Genomic DNA, 23,035 nt, shown 5'->3' with positions numbered 1-23,035 from the left:
TTTAAAATAGAAACATCACTTTTATTGACAAGTTAGGGCCACAGTGGACAGCTTCCAGAACAGAAATAAGACAGTCCCAAGACAACAGAGTATAAAATTATAGAGGACAGGTTAATACTCTTCACCCTCATCCTCTCCCTCAGCACTATCTGCTCCAACCTCCTCATAATCCTTCTCAAGGGCAGCCATGTCCTCACGGGCCTCAGAAAACTCTCCTTCCTCCATGCCCTCACCCACATACCAGTGAACAAAGGCACGCTTGGCATACATCAGGTCAAACTTGTGGTCCAGGCGAGCCCAGGCCTCAGCAATGGCTGTGGTGTTGCTCAGCATGCACACAGCTCTCTGCACCTTGGCCAGGTCACCACCGGGTACCACAGTGGGAGGCTGGTAATTAATGCCAACTTTGAAGCCAGTGGGGCACCAGTCCACGAACTGGATGCTGCGCTTGGTCTTGATGGTGGCAATGGCAGCATTGACATCTTTGGGAACCACATCACCACGGTACAACAGGCAGCAAGCCATGTATTTACCATGGCGAGGGTCACATTTCACCATCTGGTTGGCTGGCTCAAAGCACGCATTGGTGATCTCTGCTACAGTAAGCTGTTCATGGTAGGCTTTCTCAGCAGAGATGACAGGGGCATATGTGGCCAGAGGGAAGTGGATGCGGGGATAGGGCACCAGGTTGGTCTGGAATTCTGTCAGATCCACATTCAGGGCTCCATCAAATCTGAGGGAAGCAGTGATGGAAGACACAATCTGGCTAATAAGGCGGTTAAGGTTAGTGTAGGTTGGGCGTTCGATATCGAGGTTTCTACGACAGATGTCATAGATGGCCTCGTTGTCTACCATGAAGGCACAATCAGAGTGCTCCAGGGTGGTGTGGGTAGTGAGGATGGAGTTGTAGGGCTCAACGACAGCAGTGGAAACCTGGGGGGCTGGGTAAATGGAGAACTCCAGCTTGGACTTCTTGCCATAATCGACAGAGAGACGTTCCATCAGCAGGGAGGTGAACCCGGAACCAGTTCCCCCTCCAAAGCTGTGGAAAACCAAGAAGCCCTGAAGACCCGTGCACTGGTCGGCCTGCAAAAAAAAAAAAGTTTTAATTTAGCCTTGGTGAAAGCTGCAATGACTTCTTTGAATCCATAATTACATTGATCGAATTTCTTTTTTAATTTTTTAAAGTTTTTATTTATTTAAGTAATTTCTACACCCAATGTGGAGATCAAACTCATGACCCAGAGATCAAGAGTTATATGCTCTTCCAACTGAGACAGCCAGGCACCCCTGATCGAGATTTTTTTTAATCTCCTGAACAATATTTGCAAAGAAAGCAGTCATAAGGAGCTTCTAAGCGCTAAGATTCAGAGAAACTTTTCACAATTCCGGGGGGGGGGGGGGGGGGCAGAAATCTGCTGAACGGCTATTTAAAAATGAACTATTTTCATTTCCACAGGCAGAGGAATCATGAGGTCTGGAATGGATGCAAGGCCCAAGTTTTAGCGACTGGGAAAGCAACCGCTGGTGCCCTTGCTGTGACTGCAGAACGAGTATGACTTTTCAGCAGCTGGAGAGCTACCAAGGGCAGGCCTGGGACCACCAGCCCCATACAATAGAAGTCTTATAAAGATCTGGCAGCTGCTTTCTGAGCTGGAGTAACACAGAATAGCCGAGTTCCAATGCACTAGTGTTGGGAGTCAGGCTGAGTCTGGATCCGGCTCTACCAGTTCCTTGCTGTGTGGCTTTGACCAAACTTATTTCTCAATCTCCGTCTTTGCGTTTATTGAGAATAGTAATCTCCATCAGGTCATTGAGAATTAAATGAGTACGTGGAACAGTGTTTGGCACAGTAAGCACTAGTTATCAGAGAGCCTATTGATTCTGAAAAAGGTGATTTACTATGATAGGACCATGAGACCTAATGTCAGTGGGGCTTTTCACCACTTAACTGAGCTATTCCAGTTAGCAAACTACCATTCTGTGAAAGCATTGATTTTTGACTTTTCAAAGTCTTCTGCTGACAATCCTCACTTCTCAGAAGTGCTGAGGGGTGCCTGGGTGGCTCAGTCGGTTGAGTGTCTAACTTCGACTCAGGTCATGATCTCGCAGTTGACGAGTTCGAGCCCCGGGCTCTGTGCTGACAGCTCAGAGCCTGGAGCCTGCTTCAGATTCTGTGTCTCCCTCTCTCTCTCTGCCCCTCCCCTGCTCATGCTCTGTCTCAAAAATAAATAAATATTAAAAAAAAAAAAAAAGAAGTGCTGAGATTTGTGGAATTCTCTCCCTCACTGTACTTCTCCTGTGGGTCCATACTCTGGGATCAATGTACAGGGCAGACTCTGGTCTACCAATTAAATCCACTCAGCCTCCTATGGACACAGTAATAATACCAAGGACAAATACAATTACTTTGGCAGTTAATCAACTTTACTCCAGAACCCTTGATGGGTTTTACTAGGTTTATTTGCCCCTAAAGGCAGGTCCTGATTTCCAAGTCAGTGCTTGTAGCTGAAGCTTGATTTATAAACATAGAACCATTACCCCAATTTTGCTAGGAAGGGTGTGATAAGCATCTGGAAAAGTATGAAGCTGTGAATGATGCGAAGTCATTCTTTTTAGACTAGACCAGTTGTGGCCAGGCTTAGAATGTGATTTTCTGGACAAACTACTCTACCAAAGCCTTTATTCTTGATTTTTGGTTAATTACTTACAAGCTGCCCACATGCCTCAGGAGTAGAGTCATCTGGATACCAGACTCTGAACATAAAATGATCCAGGGGCATCTGGGTGGCTCAGTTGGTTTTAAGCGTCTGACTCTTGATTTTGGCTTAGATCATGATCTCACGGTTCTTGTGACCACGGTTCTTATGTTCAAGCCCTGAGTCAGGCTCTATGCTGACAGTGCGGAGCCTGCTTGGGATTCTCTCTCTCTCTCCCTCCCTCTCTCCCTCCCCCTCCCCCCACCCACATACATGCTTGCTCTCAAAAATAAATATTTAAAAAATAAATAAAATGATCCTAACAGAACATTTACTTATCGACTTTTACTGATGTGAATACCGTTGCCTAAGATTTTTCTGTCACAGTGCTGGTTCACACGGGTCTGAGCTCTAGTGGAAAAGCAAGCATACTACTTTCTGTGAGTACATTTCAATACTTTCCAAGTTTCAAGGACGACACTAGCTTCCATAATAAGGGAGCTCCCTTGATTGCACTTTCAATGTTGTTGGAAGATTCCAGTGTCCACCATTTCTAGTCAGTGTTATACTGGCTTCTCGTGCTCTGTACTTTCTGTATCAACATAAGGCACCAACCCTGATAGACATATTTTTAAAATACATATAAAATATATATATACATATATTTTTTTTAGGAGTTTGATCAATTAGTTACATTTCGGAGTCTGCCACCTTCTCACTCAATGTGACTAAGATAACCTAAAAGGGGGCATTCTTAGCTTGAAGCAGGGAAGCTGCTTGATTAATATGAATAAGGATGTTTAATGGTCTTAAATGTCAAACTGCTACAGCTCCCTGGTTCTCACCTTCACTTTAGGTAAACTGCCCTGCCTTAAGCATTTGCCCAAGTCTGCTTTATAACACATAGAAATAGGCAATAGAGCATTTAACCCTGACCTAAATAGTTGTCCATAACACAGGACCATCTGATTTAAAAACTCTGGTTACCTGGGGTGCCTGGGTGGCTCAGTCAGTTAAGCATACGACTTCAGCTCAGGTCATGATATCCATTCATGGGTTTAAGCACCACATCAGGCTCTGTGCTGACAGCTCAGAGCCTGGAGCCTGCTTTGGATTCTGTGTCTCCCTCTCTTTCTGCTCCACACCCCCCCCCCCCCAACTATCTCTCAAAATTAAATAAAATTTAAAAAAAAATAAAGTCTGGTTACTTACTGAGCACTCAAAGGTTCATTTTAGGATACAAAGAATGATTCTTATAGTTTGGTCTCCCTTAAAACTGTAAGAGAACATTCTCATCTCACTTTAAATAAAACACTACATTGGGGCACCTGGGTGTCTCAGTCAGTTGAGTGTCTGACTCTTGATTTTGGCTCAGGTCATGGGATCAAGCTGTCAGAGCTGAGCCTGCTTGGGATTCTCTCCCTCTCTCTCTGTCCCTCCCCCACTCACACTCTCCCACTCTCTCTCAAAATAAATACACTTAACACTTATATATGTATATTAAATAAAACACTATGTTTACCAGTTTCCGAATTCGGTCCAAGACAAGGTCGATGATCTCCTTGCCGATGGTGTAGTGCCCTCGGGCATAGTTATTGGCAGCATCTTCCTTGCCCGTGATGAGCTGCTCAGGATGGAAGAGCTGGCGGTAGGTGCCAGTGCGAACTTCATCTGGAAGAGAAAAACAAAGCAGCCACCCGTCACTCACAACCTGCACACGCCTGCTCCACCCCAGGGTGTCAGTGGAGCCCTCACGACAGACCTCCTATCTCAAGAGCCCTGAGATCTCCCTTGGGTTACTACTGAGGCCAACTCACCAATGACTGTGGGTTCCAGGTCTACAAACACTGCCCTGGGCACATGCTTGCCAGCGCCCGTCTCACTGAAGAAGGTGTTGAAGGAGTCATCTCCTCCCCCAATGGTCTTGTCACTTGGCATCTGGCCATCGGGCTGGATGCCGTGTTCCAGGCAATAGAGCTCCCAGCAGGCATTGCCGATCTGAACACCAGCCTGGCCAACGTGGATGGAGATGCACTCACGCTGTGGGAAGAAGAAAGGAAAATGTCAGAATATGACATATCAGATGGGATGTTTAGGAATGACTCACACCTAAATGACTAATTAACCTTCAGGATAGAAAGTCACCTTTCTGGAAGCCACTCCTGCCCAGGGTTTATTTCACAAGCAACAGTCCTTGCTGACTAATTCAGAGAAAATGCTTTGCAAAACCAAAGATATGTTAATGAACTACTAGGCAAGACCAGAGATCAGACTCTTGCTTTGTAGTCACATTAGATATTCAAGGTCAGGTTTCTACCATTTTAGAAAGACCTAAACTGTTCCACAGCAATACATTTCCCCCAGCTCCTGGGAAATATGCCTGCCAATTCCTTAAAGGCATGCAAAATTCCCCCTTCCAGCTCTGATTCATTCCATGTGATTGTATAACTGTCGAGCTCATTCTGGTCCCTCTTTAATCCTATTCTTTAAAAGACAAGAGCTTCTCCCTCTCCCTTTAAAACCAGCTTAAACCAGCAAACTATAGCCATATGACTCATGGAAAAAATGCCAGATAAGAAGCAGTTAGCTGTATTTTAAAAACTGTGGTCAGAGGCAGCTTTTTAACTCTGTGGAAGAACTTAATCGCAAGGAAGAACATTTTTCCTTCACTATCAACAAATCTTCAGTAGGGGGTGGTGGTGGAGACACATGGTAATAAAAGCTGAAAGTGTCAACAAAACTTTACTAATAGCTTAAGAAATTCGCTGTTTCCTACCAAAACATACATACATGTATCTCTGGCACTGTGGAAAAGTCTATGGTGCCAAGAATTTAACGATATTTGGAAAATGTTTTCTTTTACTTGATGAACAAGATCATCTATAAGTTACCAAATTCATTCCTGCTTAGTAAAATAAGGCCATGGACATAGAATCCATACCCCCAGATTTAAGAGGAAAACAGAAAAAATGGGTGTTCATTATATTTCATCATAAGTCAGGTTAGCTACTTTGGAGATTGACAGAGGACTTTCAAAATTGATACCCATTACATTTTCCCCGAATAGGAGGGTTTCGAGTTCTTCGAAGCTGCTAACAGGAAACTAGTTAAAGAAAACTCAACACCGCTAAGATCCTACTTTCATAACTTTCATAACCGGAGATAATAAAAACCCCAATCACTCACAACCTTTGACTTATGGTCCCCTCCTTCCCACATACACTCATAAAACAACCATGGTCTTCTAATCACATCACTTGGCTCATTATGACCTGAGTCTACTCGCCCAGGTCTAGGGCTATGGGAGAAAGGGGAGTTGTTTATTCTAATGAGTCCATGAGTATTTATAATTGCATCCTGTTTACCTTTAACTGGACTTTGGAAATTTTACAGCCTGAGAAAGCTGGAGAGATCTGCCCATGACAGCCCCAGGCCCAAGGAGATAAAGTTTTTGAGAAGAACCTTTCACTCTAATGAAGGGTTTCTTTGATGGATTTCTGAGCCCAAAAAACTTCCATTGGGCAGCAATCTCAACAGCTTTCTCCTTTAGACTTTCTCCACTCTCCCCGGGCCACTGGGGGGATGAAGGGAGACACAGGTGATAGAGTCACTTAGTCTAACTTTCACTGGATAACCGGCCCCTGTCTCTAATTAAAAAACAAAACAACAACAAAAAATCCAAACTATTAACTTAGCCAGTGTTTGCCTAAATCATTGCTCTCCTGCCCTTTAAACAGTCCTACTACTTTCTGAATCGCACTTTTATCAGGTTTTGTTTTTGGTTTTTTTTTTTGTCTGCTTGGTGAAAAGCACTCAAGCAAGTTGTTACAGTCAGACTTAGTTTTTTTAACAGCTGTGGTAGTCTCTGAAGAGGTGGTTGGTCTGTTCACTGTATCCCCTTTTCTTTAAAGATACTATTTTGAAACATTTGATACACAAATACTAGTTTAAAAGTACGGCTTATTTTAGGTTGACCTCCAACAGACCTTCTCCAAGAACACGTTGTTAGTACTAGTTTGCTCAGAGGTTTTATACGAAAATATCTCTTCATGGACTAGTTTTTTAAAAATCTGGCTTAAGTACCAAGCTTCAACTATAAACGTCCCACTAAGTTAACACAGAAACGCAAAATTAGACGTGACAGTTAAGAGCTCCCTTAAAAGGAGCAGCCTGTTCACATCTCTCAGGTGGACGGATGCAATTGGAAGCTCTCCCCAGAGACTAGCCACAGGTGACTCAGCAGGCAGTCACCGGGCGCTGGAGAGCGGGCGCAGGGAGCGTATGCACCTTGGGAGCTGGAGCGTACCTAGTGCTCCAGGGAGGTAGGTAGTGGGAAGGTGAGGTAGGTCACTGGCGGAAATGGAGGGGAGGGATTTTTCGTTTCCACAAGTCCTTGGGGGGGCCGGTGTGAAGGCTTCCCGGTCTGCCTTAGGCTGTGGCGGGCCCTGGGGCGATGCCCTCTAGGATCAGGAGGGCTTTCCACTCCCACCGAGGGCAGTTTCCTGGCCGCGTTTTCGAGCCCGAAGAGGAGTTTGCGGGTGAACTCGGCTTTCCCAGCCTAGCCATCAGAAGCAAGTTTGCTCGGCTGCGTCCCACCTGCACCCGGGCTCCCCCGCCCCTTCGGACTGCTCTCACACCCACGCCACGTCCCAAGGACCCCCACTCACCATGACTAAGACTTGTAGGGTTCCTTGAGGCTGAAGGCGGCGAGGGGACGGCGAGAAGGCTCTCCCACTAACAGACTACCAAGGAGTCCGGGGGAGAAGTAGTAAGAGGTTGCGCCGCCGCGAGGGACTCTATATACCCCCTTCCCCGGCCACGTGGCCAGGGGGCGGGCACCTGGCCCCGCCCCGGCCGCCGCGGCCCCGCCTCCAAACCCCGCGGCGCCGGGAGGGACACCCCGTCGCACCCTCCGGCGGAGAGAGGTGGGGCGCGGGCGCTGATTGGTGGGTTCAAAAGTTCAAACCAAACTCTTCGGAGAGAGCCAGATCTACGAAGGGAGGAGACGTCCTGGGGCCAGGGAAGGGCGGATGGGGCGGGGAAGAGGCTGGGGACTGAGACTGGAAGAAGGGAGGCGAAGCATCTGCGCAGTCCTCAGCGGGTGCGGGGGGCGTCGCGTGCAAAACCTCAGGGAAACACGGGCGGAGTATAGGGAGCGCGGCCCCTCCCGCCGGTCTCCGGACCCTCGAGCGGCGGCCCTGCGAAACCCACAGCCAGTCCCCGCCGCGCACCTCCCAGCGAGGCGGGGCCTGGCCTGCGGGGCCGCCGCTTACGCCCTGCACAGCCCTGGCGCCGGCTCCCGTGCAGCTGTGGGATTCTGGAGAGAGAGGTCCTTGCGCCCCCTCCCAGCCCTTAATTACCACCAGCCGGCTTGAAGCCCATATTCTCATCTTTTTGCTTGGTTTTTTTTTTTTTTTTACTCGTTTTCCCACATTCTTTTAAATGAACTCTTCGTCTCTAACAACAATCTTCCAGTTGGTGCAAAAGCAGATTTTTCGGTTCGTTATAGTAATAGCTTCCATTTTTGATCGCTTACTATTCAGAGTAGTTGGTTTTTCACACTATATCAATCACATTTCATCCTTGCGACGCTGTGAGTTATCCGCATTTTACAGATGGGGAAACTAGGGCTCAGAGGAATTCAACAAGTTTAAGGCCACACAGCTAGAGTAATGGGGCTGCCCATAAGCCCTCATTACCTTGTACTGCCTCATGCTAAATATACCGTGCTGACCCTCCCTGCAATGGTTTACTTCTCAGAAGCAGCCTTTTTCTTTCAGTTGTTATTCTTTCTCTGCAACTTCATCATGTTATCTTAGTTCTCCACCATCTCTGGATGATAGAGTTTATGGGAATATTCAGAGAACAAAAGTGACTGCTATACATAATAGAGGTTATAGGGATTTTCCCTGAAGTAGAAAAAGGCAAAATGACAGGAAAAACTGGGTTTTAGATACAGAAAAGGCAGAACTCAAGATACACTCCAACTCACACAAAATGAATGCTGTTGGAAATATATGCAGAGACTCCTTTTCAAATTACAATACCATAGTTCCATCATTAAATGTTTATTGCGCACCTATTACTTATTGTGTGGCAGGATATTCTGAAAGTTGGAATAATTAGCATCTTGGTCTGTTGCCAAATATTTTACTCTTTTTTAATTTTTTTTTTCAACGTTTATTTATTTTGGGGACAGAGAGAGACAGAGCATGAACGGAGGAGGGGCAGAGAGGGAGACACAGAATCCGAAACAGGCTCCAGGCTCTGAGCCATCAGCCCAGAGCCTGACGCGGGGCTCGAACTCACGGACCGCGAGATCGTGACCTGACTGAAGTTGGACGCTTAACCGACTGCGCCACCCAGGCGCCCCTACTCTTAATTAGTAAAGCATTTCACCTTTTTAATGCATTCCACAAATATATTCAGCATAGTTTCTAGGTTCTTGGGAATAGGTAGGTGAACAAAATTGACAGATCTCTGCTGGTAGAGCCTATGTTCTAGGAGGGATCGGAAAGAAAGACAAACAATGAACACAGTAAATAAGTAAATCATAAAATTCATTAGAGGGTGAAGAGTTGCTATAGAAAAATACTGAAGAAAGTGGAATGAGAGGGTGGAGTGTGAGAGGGGTTGTAATAGAACCATGATGATCACGGTTAGCCTTAATGATACATGAGATTTGAACAAAGACTTGTAGGTCATGAGGGGTTAGCCAAGTGGCTAAAAGCAAGTAGTTGGAGCCCAGACACCCAAGCAAGAGTGAGCCGTTAGTGTTCCTGGAAGGAAGAGCAGTGAGGCCAGCTTGGCTGGAATAGATGAATAACAGAGGACGATGTTGGAGAGGAAACAGGAGCCAGATCTTACAGCTTCTTGTAAGTTACTGCAAATCCTGTGGTTTTTACTCTGACATGGGGAGCTAATGTAGGGTTTGAAACGTAGACGTGACATGACCCGATTGCTTTTTAAATTATTATTTATTTATTTAATATTTTTTTCAGTGGGCTCTGCACTACGTGGAGCCCGATGCGGGTCTCAAGCTCAGGACCCTGAGATCAAGACTCCAGCTGATATCAAGAGTCCAATGCTCAACCAACTGAGCTGCCCAGGTGCCCCCGCCCTCCCCTCCCATGGCCTTTTTAGAAAAAGATGACTTTGGTTGTTGTGTTGAGAAAAGATTATAGGAGGGCACAGGTAGAAGCAGGAAGACATCTTAAGATGAGAACTCATTGCCATAATCCTTCTGAGAGATGAGAAAGACTCTGACCAGAGTGGTAGCAGAGGTTAGACAGGACCAAACATGTGGTTAGACAGGACCAAAGTGATTTCCTAAAGGCTCACACGTGAGGGAAAGAGAAGCCAAGGATTATTCCAGTTTTTAGCCTGAATGAGTGAAAGACAATTTGCCATCAACAGAGGCAAAAGGCTGAGAATGGGGCAGGCTTAAAGGAGGTTGATACCAAGGGTTATTTTTGGTCATGTTAAATCAAGACGGTGTTGTCCATGTGGAGGTGGAGATGGCCAGGACACAGCTGGATATGAGAGTCTGGATCTCAAAGCAAAGAGATCCGGGTGGAGGTGGACATCTAAATGCCATCCTCAAGTCATGACCTTGGGTGAGATGTGAGTGGAGTGAGTGTAGAAACACGAGAGAAGAAAACCAATTTCATAGCTCTGGGAAAAGAGGTAAAACCAGTAAAGGACACTAAAAAGGAACAGCCGGTGAGATAGGAGGGAACCCAGGAATGTGAGGTCCTGGAAACAAGGAAAAAAGGATGATTAGCAGGGTCGAGTGCCACTGATAGGTAAGCACAGAACTCAAAAATGACCATTGGATTTAGCCAAATGGAGGTAATTAGTAGCCCTAATGAGAACAGTTCAGTGTGGCGATTTAAAAATAATAGGCATTTTATTTTTAGGTTATGTTTTTCAAAGGATTCATTAGCAAAACACCTTTATTTTTCTTTTCACTCTCTATCATCTCATATTCAAGTAGATAGCCCCTTGAGGGACCTCAATAGGCTTAAGGTCTTTGCAGGCCTGATTGCTCTGATGTGGGCTCTGATTTTTGTTTTCTTTTTCTAGCTGTAGGTCCTTAAGCCAATTTTGTAATCTATCTACATCTCTTCCCTTATAAAATGGGATAATGTATAACTCAGAGGTAGATACATTGTGGTGAGGATTAAATGAAATAAGTAATACAGAGCATATACACATAGCAAAGCTCTAAAATCGGTAGCTGTTACTGTTGGAGGTGATTGTGGTAGAGGACAAAATTAGAGATGAAGATGCATTCTCTTGCATTTTAAAATCATTTTAAACATTGGGATCTATATTAAACTTTATTGCCCCCTGCTGGATTGTTTTGGAGGGGGGAAAAAAAGTCTCCTGGGTGGACAGTGAAAAATTCAACTTTTATGTAAACAGGTCTTTCTGAGTCTAAAAATTACCGAGAGAGAGAAGAGGCAGAAGCCTGTCTTACTTTCCAGTTGAAATGGTCTCAAATTCACCACAAACATGGTGAGTTAGTAACAGAGAGCCTGTGCTCTGCCACCTCTGGTGATATAACATTGGAGGGGGCACTTCTCTTCCTTGGGCCCCAGGTTCTCATGTGCAAAATGAGGGGATTGGACAGTTTCATTCTAAGGCCTCTTCCAGCCTTTACATTCTGTGATACTCTGACTTGAGGCTTCTGCTGTACGTGCGTCCCAAAGGGAGTAAAGTTGAAAACATGCTTCCTTCGGTCAGGGTCTTGTAAGAATCACTGGTACGTTAGATAAATATTTACAGATGGGACTTTTGCTGGAGTCTTACAATACATTAGAGAAAGAAATGGCAGGGATGCCTGGGTGACTCAGTTGGTTAAGTGTCCGACTCTTGATTTCCGCTCAGGTCATGATCTCATGGTTGGTGATGTCAAGCCCTGTGTTGTGCTCTGCGCTGAGATGGAGCCAGCTCGGGATTTCCTCTCTCCCTCTCTCTCTGCCCCTCCCTCCCTCACACTGTCCCTCTGTCTCTCAAAGATAAATAAATAAACATTTAAAAAAAAGTGGCATACCTACTCTGGCTCAGGAGAGCTTGGACTTCAAATCGCTGTTGTATAACATGTCCCCAAAACATTAGGAAAGAGGAAAGAATTCAGACAAAATCGAACCCTATCTTTTCTCAAACTCCCAGTTTCTATGCTAGGATACCAGTAGTGCTAAAGAATTGATTTTGTGTTCAGTTGCAAATTACATGTTACAATAATAATGGTATGGGGATATTTTGTGCTCTATAGCAACTTATGATAAAGTATTTTCTACTCCAATAGTGCCTTCGAGAAGTTTTCAAAGATAAATTTTTAACAAAGGTATTCATTATACAACTGTGGGAAATAAGGTCTTGAGATGGAAATAATTTACCCTAAACCCAAGAGATGGGACTCAGAATAAATGCCTAAAATGACAGTTGCCTCTTTTCTTTCTAGGCCCTCCATGAGCCTGTTACTGGTTCTAGTTCACAAGGAAAGGAAGTCCTAGAAAAATCATTTAGTGAATTTACTGTCCTAAGACAAGGATGCCACTAGTCTAGCAAGAAAAAGGAGAATTTTTCCCATTCCTAAGACCTCCAAAGGATAGCTAGGACTCCTTGAAGTTTAATTCAACCACCTTCTTCACAAGTATATTTTAAATCTCAATTTTTTTAAATGTTTGTTTTACTTTTGAGAGAGACAGAGAGAGCAGGAGAGAGGCAGAAAGACAGGGAGACACAAAATCCAAAGCACACTCTAGGCTCTGAGCTGTCAGCACAGAGCCTAATGCAGGGCTTGAACTCACAAACCAGGAGATCATGACCTGAGCCCAAGTCGGACGCTTAACCAACTGAGCCACCCAGGTGCCCCTTAAGTCTCTATATTTTGAGGTGATTTGTTTTTTCTTCCTTTTCATTCCCCTGTAAATACAGAAAGGCAGGCAAGAGATTATCTTCTAGGTAATACATTGTTTTCTTTTATGGGAAAAATAACTCTAAGATTCTTTAGCTTTCACTTACTGCTCCTGTTATCCTGCAAATATTTGCAACCTTTATAGCTTTCTTGAACATTCTTTCAAAGTTCTCCTCCCCTGGGATCGGAGCCATGTTTTGGACTTCTTCCCCTTCATCAGGACTCCTTATGCTGGCTGTGGCCAGGGAGATCACAAAGAAGACTTGCTTTCTTCTCAGGAATTTCACATTTTATTTTCACGCAGACATCATCTGGCTTGTTCTAATCTGCTTTACATTCCCTAAAAATACAGTACTTCTGACCCGTGGCCTCTCGTAGTGACAAACCCAAACAACTGAATAGGTTGTGCTTCCCGGGTCTTTCCACTCCACGGACTGCAGCCAAGCCTGCTTACCTCAGGTTCTTTCCAATCTTTCCTGTAATTGGTCACCATTCCCTCTGTTTCCTGCCCTGCCCCCCATCCCTTTAGGAGGGACTGGTTAAATTCTCTTCCAGAAGAGTAAAAGGAACTACTGGATTCAAATTCTTCAAGTATCTACATTATTATTCTAATAAGTGGATCATATCCTGGAGTCTGGAAATCTTCCCTATTTATAGCAATGCTTATTTAATAATTTTATTTATTCATGTACCTAAAAAGCACCCAGGCAGCCCGAAGTGGAAGGCCCCTCAGAGTTTTCTTTCCTTTTGACTGTAACTTCTTGCCAGCAGCTAAGACAAGAGGGGATTTACTCGGAGACTGTGCCTCTCAGGATAATTTTTTCCCCCTTTACTTCTCTAGCTTCTCTCTCTGTCCCCTCCCCCTCCTCCCAGGACACAGAACCAACTATTTTTGGGTGCACTAAGTATTGTTTTTTTCCTACATGATCAGTATAGTAGTGCTTCAGTACAAGGGAATATCAGTGTATCTATTATAAGACTTACAGGCAAATCAGCCTCATGTTATTCAGGTAGTTAGTTTAATTTGGCTGAACGTGTTTGAGCTCTTCAAGTCAGTGGGCTTCTCCCTAATCTGAACTGCTTATGCTTTTGTGCTAATCCCCCTACTCACTGGTCTGCCAGAGCCAATCCTTAGATTTTCAGAATTTTTGACAACCTGTCGGACCTGGCGTGGGGAGCTTGAAATCAGCAATGCTGGCTATATGTCCATCGTAGAAATAAAACAGTTGACTACTACAGATTAGGCTCTTATCCCCTCTCCCAGCTGGTTGTTAAACATCCACAGACACACAACTTGTAGCACTGTCCCTACCTCCACACTAGTCCAAATCAGACCATTTCCCTTAGTTCTTTTACTCCTGGCATAAAAAGGTTTTTTGTTTTGTTTTGGTTTGGATTTTTTTTTTTTTTTTTTTGTCTCGGAGCTTCATTCATCCTCTGGCTTCAGGCTGAACCCTCTCCTCACAGCCAACCAAAGCCAAAAACCCAGCCTGGTTTCTCCTCCCAATTCAGCTTTTTAGGGTTATGAAAAGGGTTAGCTCCTAGCCATCTGATCCCAATCAACGCATTCTTTCCTGATTCCTTCTATTTCTTGGGTTACAAAAGTCCCCAGATCCTTTACTGCCCCCACTCCCCCCCCCCCCCCCCCCAGTATCTCCACCACCAGTACCAGTGTCACCATCACTCTGGGCTTTTGAAAATCTCCAGACTAAGGGTTTTCCCTGCTTTAACTTGTTTATTCTGCACAATAACCCTACGGGGTTGGAACTCTTGTTACTGCCATTTTACAGAAGAGGAAATTGAGGCTCATGGGGTTAAGTAGCTTATTTAAAGCCACACACTGGCTCATTCTGTTTCCAGTCTGGTCTTCCTCTCTGGGAAACTCAACCCTTTCCTCAGGAGGTTGGTTTTAAGACTTTCATTTCTGAACCACTGTTTTCTCTCTAAAAACATTAATATGGGACCACTTTTATAGCTACAACTTTAATTATATGTTTATTTCCCCAAATCATCCAAACCTGGAATGATCCCCAAATTTTTCTTTTTTTTTTTTTTTAATGTTTATTTATTTTTGAGAGAGAGAGAGAGAGAGAGAGTAGGAAAGGAGGAGAGAGAGGGTGAGACAGAGGATCCGTGCTGTCAGCACAGAGCCTGATGTGGGGCTCCAACTCATGAACCATGAGATCATGACTTGAGCCGAAGTCAGACGCTCAACCCACTGAGCCAGCCAGGTACCCCTTTATTTTTATTTGTTTATTTTTTAATGTTTGCTTATTTTAGAGAGAGAGAGAGAGAGCACCCAAACTTTTCAATTACAAGACATAATGGAGGAAGGAGGCTGGTATCGGGCTGTAATATATGTGTGCCTGTACTCAAAGCCTTTATTTTTATAGCACTTTGCTTTTTTGACCCTTTAATCCATGTACCTTTTTCCTTATCCTCCAACATATTTTGTTCCCATAGAGTCAGGAATATAAGTTATTTAGAAATCCCAAAGGTCTTTGCTTCTTTCTGATAGATCAAGGGTTCCTCATTTTAGATTACATACTTCTTTGTTTTGGTAAGTTGTAGTCCCTGCTGACCTTGTAAATGGATTATGTGGAACAGCCTGTAACCACAAAAATCAACTTGCTTACCCTGTTCCTTCAGCAGCTCCGTTTATTTGTACCAAACCCAAGAGACAGAGCCCAGTTCACATATTGCGGGAAAAGAAAAAAGAGAAGGAAGGAATTCTTTGTGCTCAAAACAAAGAAATTTTACATTCAGAATGTGCTTCCCCTTTACACTGCCTGAAATGGCTGAATAGTAAACCAAAGTTGTTCCAAGGAAAAAAAATTAACCTGTAATGTAGGTCACCTAACAAGCTATGAAACCTGTTTCCCTGATGCTAGTTTGCTTGATTCCGTGGCAGGAGGGAGGAGGGGGTTGGTTCATGGCCTCTGGTCAAGGCCCAGCCTGCAATGGACAGAGTGTTTGTGTGCCCCCAAATTCATACACTGAAATCCTAACCTCCACTGTGATGGAAATAGGAAGTAGGGCTTTTGAAGGTAATTAGGTCATGAGGTGGAGTCCTCAAGAGTGGGATTAGTGCCCTTATAGAAGGAACCCCGGGAGCTCTCTTGTTATGTGAGGGTCCAATGATAAAATGGCAGTCTGCAACCTCGGAACAGGGCCCTCGCCAGAACTCAGCCATGCTGGCGTCTAGAACTCCGACTTCCAGACTCCAGAGCTATGATCTGTTGTTTGTTAGCAGTTCAGTTTATGGTATTTTGTTAGAGCAGCCTGAGCCAAGACACAGCCTGCCCCCAAGCACATTGTTATGGAAGCCAAAGAAGACAAAGTCCAGGTGTCAGGGAAAGTAGTGGTTACTTACTTAGTAAGTAACAGAGTCATTCTGACCTCCAGAGACAAGGACAGAATAAAACACACCAGGAAAGACACTAAGTGTCTTTCCACACCAGGGAGGGTGTGGGTAGGGAGAGTAAAGATTAGAATAACAAAATATTGAAGTAAGGACTTTATTGACTCCTCATTGGCATGAGTGTAAACCCTCGGAGCCATAGGACTACTAGGAACTGGGAATTCTGGATTCTAGTGTGATTAAACAGCATGCTTCGGCAAGGTCCCTAGCTGTATTGTATTTGAGTTTCCCCTTCTGCAGTGTGAGGACAATACCTGCTCTAAAACAGCCTTCTAGGGGCGCCTGGGTGGCTCAGTCGGGTAAGCATCCAACTTCAGTTCAGGTCATGATCTTGTGATTTGTGAGTTCGAGCCCCGCGTCAGGCTCTGTGCTGACAACTCAGAGCCCAGAGCCTGCTTCCGATTCTGTGTCTCCCTCTCTGTCTCCTTCTTGCCCACTCACTCTCTCTCTCAAAAATAAATAAACATTAAAAATTTTTAAAAAATAAGTAAAACAGCCTTCTAAATAGATTACTGGATTGTTACTTGATAGATCTGGATACCACTTATAGCACAACTGAGCAGACAGCCTCCAAAGGTTCCTTATGTAGTTCAGTCATTTTATATACTGCTCTGGAAACATGAAGATTATCTAGAAATGCAAAATTACATTATTCTTTCTTTTATTCCATAAATACCTAATTTGCCTCTAGTGTGTGCTAAGCACTGCACTAGTTGCTGAGGACAAGACAAAGCTACTCAAGGAGTTCATACTGCATTTGGGGAAGAGATACAATGTTGGCAGAAAAGTAAAGCCAAGAGAGAGTAACAAGGAGTGCCATCCTACCTGATGTGGCAGAGGTCTCTGATTTGGAGGAAGAACTGAGCCACATAAGTGTCTGGGAGAAGAGCAGTCGAGGCCGAGGCAAAAGCTGAAGCAGTGGGAGGGAGGGAGAAAGAAGCAACAGAAGATAAAGTCAGAGATAGAGTGGGGCCCAGATTGTGTAGGTTTAGGGGCTGTGTAAAGAATTTGGCTTTTTCTCTGAGTGAGACTGAAAGTTGTTGGAGGGTCTAATCAAGTCATGGCACGATTAGAACTTTGGTTTTTGTTTTGTTTTGTTTTTAATTTTTTTAAACATTTATTTATTTTTGGGACAGAGAGAGACAGAGCATGAACTGGGGAGGGGCAGAGAGAGGGAGACACAGAATCGGAAGCAGGCTCCAGGCTCTGAGCCATCAGCCCAGAGCCTGACGCGGGGCTCGAACTCACAGACCGTGAGATCGTGACCTGAGCTGAAGTTGGACGCTTAACCAACTGAGCCACCCAGGCGCCCCTAGAACTTTGTTTTAACAGGGTCACTCTGGCCTCTGTGCTTAGGATAAACTGTAGGGAGGTGAAAATGGAAGCAGGCAACCAGTTAAGTGGCTACAATAATAATCTGGGCAGGAGCCCAGGGTGGTAGCAGAGGAAATAGTGAGAAGTGGCCATTCTGAATAGGAGAGGAGTTTCTGATGGATTGGATGTGGGGAAAAAAGAAGAATCAAGATGGACTCCATGGGGCACCCGGGTGGCTCAGTCGGTTAAGCATCCGACTTCAGCTTAGGTCATGATCTCGTGGTTTGAGTTCGAGCCCTGCGTCGGGCTCGGTGCTGACAGCTCAGAGCCTGGAGCCTGCTTGGGATTCTGTGTCTCCCTCTCTCTCTGCCTCTCCCCCACTTGTGCTCTGTCTTTCTCTCTCTCTCAAAAATAAGTAAAATGTAAAAAAAAAAAATTTTTTTTAAGAATGACTCCAAGAGCTTGGGACTGAACAACTGGAAAAATGGAGTGCATACTAACATAAGGAACACTTTGGGAGGAGTAGGTATAAGGGAGATAAGAAAAAGGGAGATCAGGGTTTGCTCTGGACATGTTAAGTGTGAAACGCCTATTAGGCATCCAAGTGGGAACTGAGGTAGGAAGTGAACCAATATGTGTAAGGATCCCATGGTGGGAAGGGACCAAATCTCCAAACCCAGATCTTTAATAGGCCAGTGGCAGAAAAGGACATGGAGACCCAAAACAAAATCACCACCATAAGTAAAGGAGAAGTCTAGGCTAGTGATGTAGTTTAAGACAAGGTCCCATGTACTTATGTGGGACCACAGGTTGTGCTCCTGGATAAACCAGATCCGGAGACTGGAAGCCCATTGGAGCCTAGCCATTCAAGTGTGTGTGTGAATTTGACCTGGGAGAGCTGGTTCTCTCTGTGCCTGGAGTGGGAACATAACCACTCTGCCTCACTCCCCGGCTTCCCAGTTTGGAACGTGTAAACCTCCTAAGGTTTTGGACAGTGTGTGAGCAATCCTAATAGGAGGAAGAGGAGCAAGCTTTGAGAGGTGTTCACACTGTAGAAATTGGTGTTTAATTGGATTGAGGAGTGAAGGACATGAAAAGGCTTTGAATTTTCTATCTCTGGAGCCTGGGCTGATAATGGAAAATACTGGAGGAGGTTAGGGGTTACTTCTGTTTGGTTTTTTTTGACGTGAGGCTGAAGTAAGATTGTTTTTAGCTTTCCAGCAGAGAGTTCTGGATACCTTCTGAACACACAAATAGCAAGGGCTAGTAAGTAAGTGTAGGTACGGGGGTCTGGAACTCAAGAGGAACTTAAAGGCACCATTGCTGTAGTGCTTATGGTGGCAAACACTAGTGACATTTCTATGTGATCAACCTTGTAATTCGTGTACGTTATACACATTAACCCATATAAGAAGCTTATTGTGTTTTCCACATTTACAGAGACACAGGAAATTAAGATAATCTCTCAACTTTCTCAAAGACTTCGACTTCTCACATCCTTCTCTGCACAACCCCCCCCCCCCACCGCTGTATGATTTCTCCTACCCAACTCTTTTACTCAGTTCCCAAGGCATACCAGCTGCTCCCAACCTCCTCTATATCCTTCATAGCAGATAACCTAGATTCCTAATTTAGTGATAGGATTAAGGGATCTAACCTGAGCTCTAACAGCTTCAATCCTATCCTCAACAAAATGTCTCGGTTTCTTTCTTGTTCCTGATTTTATCCTCCCTCTTGTCTCATTAGGGTCCCTTCTAATTTTATTAATATTAATCCCATGCACTTGTGCCCTAGTTTTTATTCCTGTTCACAGCCCCTGGGATCTTGCTTTATTCCTTTTCCTGACCCTTCACTCTTTGTCTACACAAATTACGACTAAACTACCATAGTGTCATTTCCTGCTTGAGTTACTACCCTGTATCTCTCCCCTTTTATTCACACTTGTGCTTTTCTTTCCAACCTCCCATTCACTTCTTAGCTCCAATAAACATCCCCACCCACAGCTCCCCCCATCATGATTTCAATTTTAAGCATCCCAGTGGCCAACAACCACCTCCACTTTTCCAGCAAGAGAAAGCCAATCCCAACAACACTTCCTTAAAGGGACTGACAAGCCATTGACCCTTCCACCTTTTCCTGTCTTTCCCCCCCTTGTGTCCTCCTTGTGTCTCTCCTTTTATGGTCCATCACTATAATTACACTCTTGCTTACACCTGCAACTCCCTTGCTCCATTTTCTTTGTTATGCTCACTTAGCAAAACCTCAAACCTGATTACATCTAACCCTGCCTACCCCGTGCCTGCAGGCATGGCTGTGGCATGCTGACGGAGCCATTTAAAATTCGTGACTAGAACCTCCAGTGGGCCTTACATTGCTCAGCAGTCAGAGTGTATTTCCTTAGCCTCCTCACCTTCTCACTCTCCTAAAAGTCTTTTTATATCTTCTTCACAACTTTCAAACACCCCAAGTTTCCTCCCCATTGCTACTCTCAGTTCATAACTCAGTTCATAACAGCAATCAGAGGAGACTATCCACAAGCCCCCACCAATACACCTTCCTCGTTAAAATATAATTTTCAAAAAGTTAAAATCACAACTCTTACAAATATAGAATAAACATATGTCTATGGTTTATTAACTAAGAAACCCCAAAAAAAAAAATTGGTAAAGCTGGTGCAAAGAACATCTGAGGAACAGGAGTTGATAGATTTCATCAGGAAATGTGTTTATAAATATTAGAATAAGATTGCTAGGTTAGGTACAAAAGTGGTTAATTCCCTACAAGGAAAAATACCCCCCCCCCAATCATAACTTGTGAGGTTATCTTTTCTACAGGACAGAAATAATTTGTATTTCTATCAGACAAGAACTGTTTGCATTGCTATAAGTGTTCTACAGAAAAAGACCTGCAAAATATCCTAGCCAACAGTAAATAGAGGGGCACCTGAGTGGCTCACTCTGTTGAGCATCGGCTCTTGATTTCGGTTCAGGTCATGATCTCACGGTTTGTGGGATCCAGACCCGGGTCAGGTTCTGCACTGACAGCACAGGGCCTGCTTGGGATTCACTCTCTCTTCTCTCTCTGCCCCTGCCCTACTCTCAAGTTCCCATGCACACGTACTCTCTCTCTCTCTCTCAAAATAAATAAACATTAAAAAAATGTAAATAGAAAGTAAATAGAAGTCAAGCAAAGGTAACTACTCCAAGAAAATCAGGTAATCCCCAAGGGCCTGCTGGCCAGAGCACAGTTCTTCTCTAAAAAAGATACCCAGTAATCCTGTTCGCCTATTTCCAAATTTGAGATGACTTTTCTTAACAATCTACCTAGTTGTGACTGCACCCATGTACAGTCTTGCCTGTCTTCTAGCTACTAAACTGTCCACACTCTTATTCAAGGCCAGCCTTTCCACTTGTATATTATGTCCCACCTTCGCCTACTCAGGCATATTAGTCTAGTGATTCTTTTCTATCTCCTGCCTCAACTTGCCCCTTCTATTCAATGTTTTCTTTTAGTATAAAGACATATTCTTCCATTTCCAAAACAACCTCTCTTGATTTCACTTCTGCCTGTGGCTACTATCCCATTTTTCTCCTTATCTTGAAAGAGAAGAAATATCTACAACCACTGACTCTGGTTTCTCTCCCTCGTTCCTTGACCCCAGTGGAATCAGCTTTTACCCCCCACCCCTTCTCCAACACTACTCTTGTCAAGGTCATCCATGACTTCCATATTACCAAATCCAATGGTCAGTTCTCAGTTCTCATCTTATTTAACCTATCAGCATCATTTGACACAGTTGATCACTGTGAAACACTTCAGCTGAGGTGCTTTCCTTGACTAGGTTTCCAGGACTTTTCTGGTTTTCTTCCTGATTGTCCTTTCTCAGTCTCCACTGTTGTTTCCTCTCAGTTCTCCTAAACGCTTAATGTCAAGGGCTCAAGGGCTCATTCCTATCTTCACCAGCTCCTTTGCGGATCTCATCCAGAGATATCCAAAAAAAAAAAAAAAAAAAAAAAAAAAAAAAATATATATATATATATATATATATACACACACATATATACACACACACACATCTGTGTGTGTGTGTGTGTGTGTGTGTATACACACACACACACATATATATCTATATATCTCCACCTTGGAATGCTTTCCAGAATTCCAGATCTGTATATCCAACTATCTGTGGGACTTCTCTGCTTGGATATCTAATCGATTCCTAAACCTAAGCTCCTAAACTTTCTGCTTAAACGTGTTCCTTCCTTATCCCACTCAGTTAATGGCAGCTCCATTCTTCCAGCCGTCTGGGCCCCCAAACTGGGAGTTGTCACTGGCTCTTGTTCTTCTATCACTCCCATCAGTCTATCAGAAAATCCCGACTGTTCTACCTTTATTTTCTTTTTTCCTTTTTTTATGTTTAGTTACTTTTGAGAGAGAGGGAGAGACAGAGCATGAGCAGGGGAGGGGCAGAGAGAGAGCATCAGAAGCAGGCTCCGTGCTGTCAGTACACAGTCCGACTCAGGGCTTGATCCCAGGAACCATGAGATTACCACCTGAGCCAAAACCAAAAATCAGATGCTTAACCGACTAAGACACCCAGGCGCCCCTCCACTATAGCCACTATGGACCAGTGCCACTGTCCCTGCCTCTTCTACTCCTCCTGCCTATCTGCTGTCTTCTCCTGGCACAGCAGCCAGAAGGATCCTGTTAAAAAGTCAGATCATAACACTTCTCTGCTTAAAGCCTTCTAATGGCTTCCCATCTATGTTAGCTGTCTCCATGATGGCTGCCATCAATTCCTTCATCAATTGCCAGACCATCATGGACATGCAGCCCAGTCAAGCTTGCTCTCTACCCAATGTAACCAATGATCTGCTTTCTGTCTCTATAAATTTTCCTTTTCTGGAAATTTCATACCAATAGAATCATATAATATATGGCCTTTTGCAGCTGGCTTCTTTCATTTACCATGTATTTGAGGTTAATCCATATTGTAGATGCGTTAGTACTTCATTCTTATTGCTGAACAATACTCCATTATGTGAATATACCATATTTTGTTTATCCATGCATCAGTTAATGGACATAGGATGTTAGCTGTGGGTTTTTGGTAGATGTCCTTTATCAGGTTGAGGAAGTTCTCTTCTATTCCTAGTTTGTTGAGAGTTTTGATCATGAATGGGTTGAATTTTGTCAAATATTTTTTCTGCATGTACTAAGATGATCATGTGGGTTTTGTCCTTTATCCTATTAATATAGTGCATTACATTAATTGATTTTAGGATTTTAAACCAACTGTGAATTCCTGGAATAAATCCTATTTGGCAGTGGTATGTAATCCTTTTTATAAGTGGCTGGATTCAGTTTGCTAGTATCTTGTTGAGGATTGTTACATCAGTATTCATAAAGGATACTGAACTGTAGTTTCAGTAGTGTCTTTGTCCAGCTTTGATATCAGGATAATACTGGCCTTATAAGAATTGGAAAGTATTCCCTCTTCTATTTTCTGAAATTGTTTGTCAAGTATTGGTATTATTTCTTCTTTAAATATTTAATAGGGGAATGCGTGGGTGGCTCAGTCGGTTGAGTGTCTGACTCTTGATTTTGGCCCAGGTCATGATCTCGAGGGTCATGGGATTGAGGCCCATGTCGGGCTCCTCACTGAGTGCGGAGCCT

General features: G+C 44.1%; 1 protein-coding gene across 2 annotated transcripts in view; it reads right to left on the bottom strand.

Moving 5' to 3' along the window:
• Nucleotides 1-23,035, bottom strand: part of LOC106969285 (tubulin alpha-1C chain) — a 34,803-nt gene continuing 11,768 nt past the window's right edge. Inside the window, exons 1-4 of one of the 2 annotated variants that reach the window (XM_015065788.3) lie at nucleotides 7,367-7,524; nucleotides 4,517-4,739; nucleotides 4,222-4,370; nucleotides 1-1,086 (exon numbers count right to left, since the gene is read on the bottom strand). In XM_015065788.3, coding sequence (XP_014921274.1) covers nucleotides 112-1,086; nucleotides 4,222-4,370; nucleotides 4,517-4,739; nucleotides 7,367-7,369 — 1,350 coding nt within the window. In that variant the 5' untranslated portion in view covers nucleotides 7,370-7,524 and the 3' untranslated portion in view covers nucleotides 1-111. Of the gene's footprint in view, nucleotides 1,087-4,221; nucleotides 4,371-4,516; nucleotides 4,740-7,366; nucleotides 7,525-23,035 lie in introns of those variants that run through there. The other variant, XM_053226191.1, reaches the window with a different exon arrangement.

Source organism: Acinonyx jubatus, chromosome B4 (genome assembly GCF_027475565.1).
Source record: "Acinonyx jubatus isolate Ajub_Pintada_27869175 chromosome B4, VMU_Ajub_asm_v1.0, whole genome shotgun sequence".
Classification (NCBI taxonomy): domain Eukaryota; kingdom Metazoa; phylum Chordata; class Mammalia; order Carnivora; family Felidae; genus Acinonyx; species Acinonyx jubatus.
Note: the sequence above shows the minus strand (reverse complement) of the source record. Positions and strands in the feature narration are given on the sequence as shown.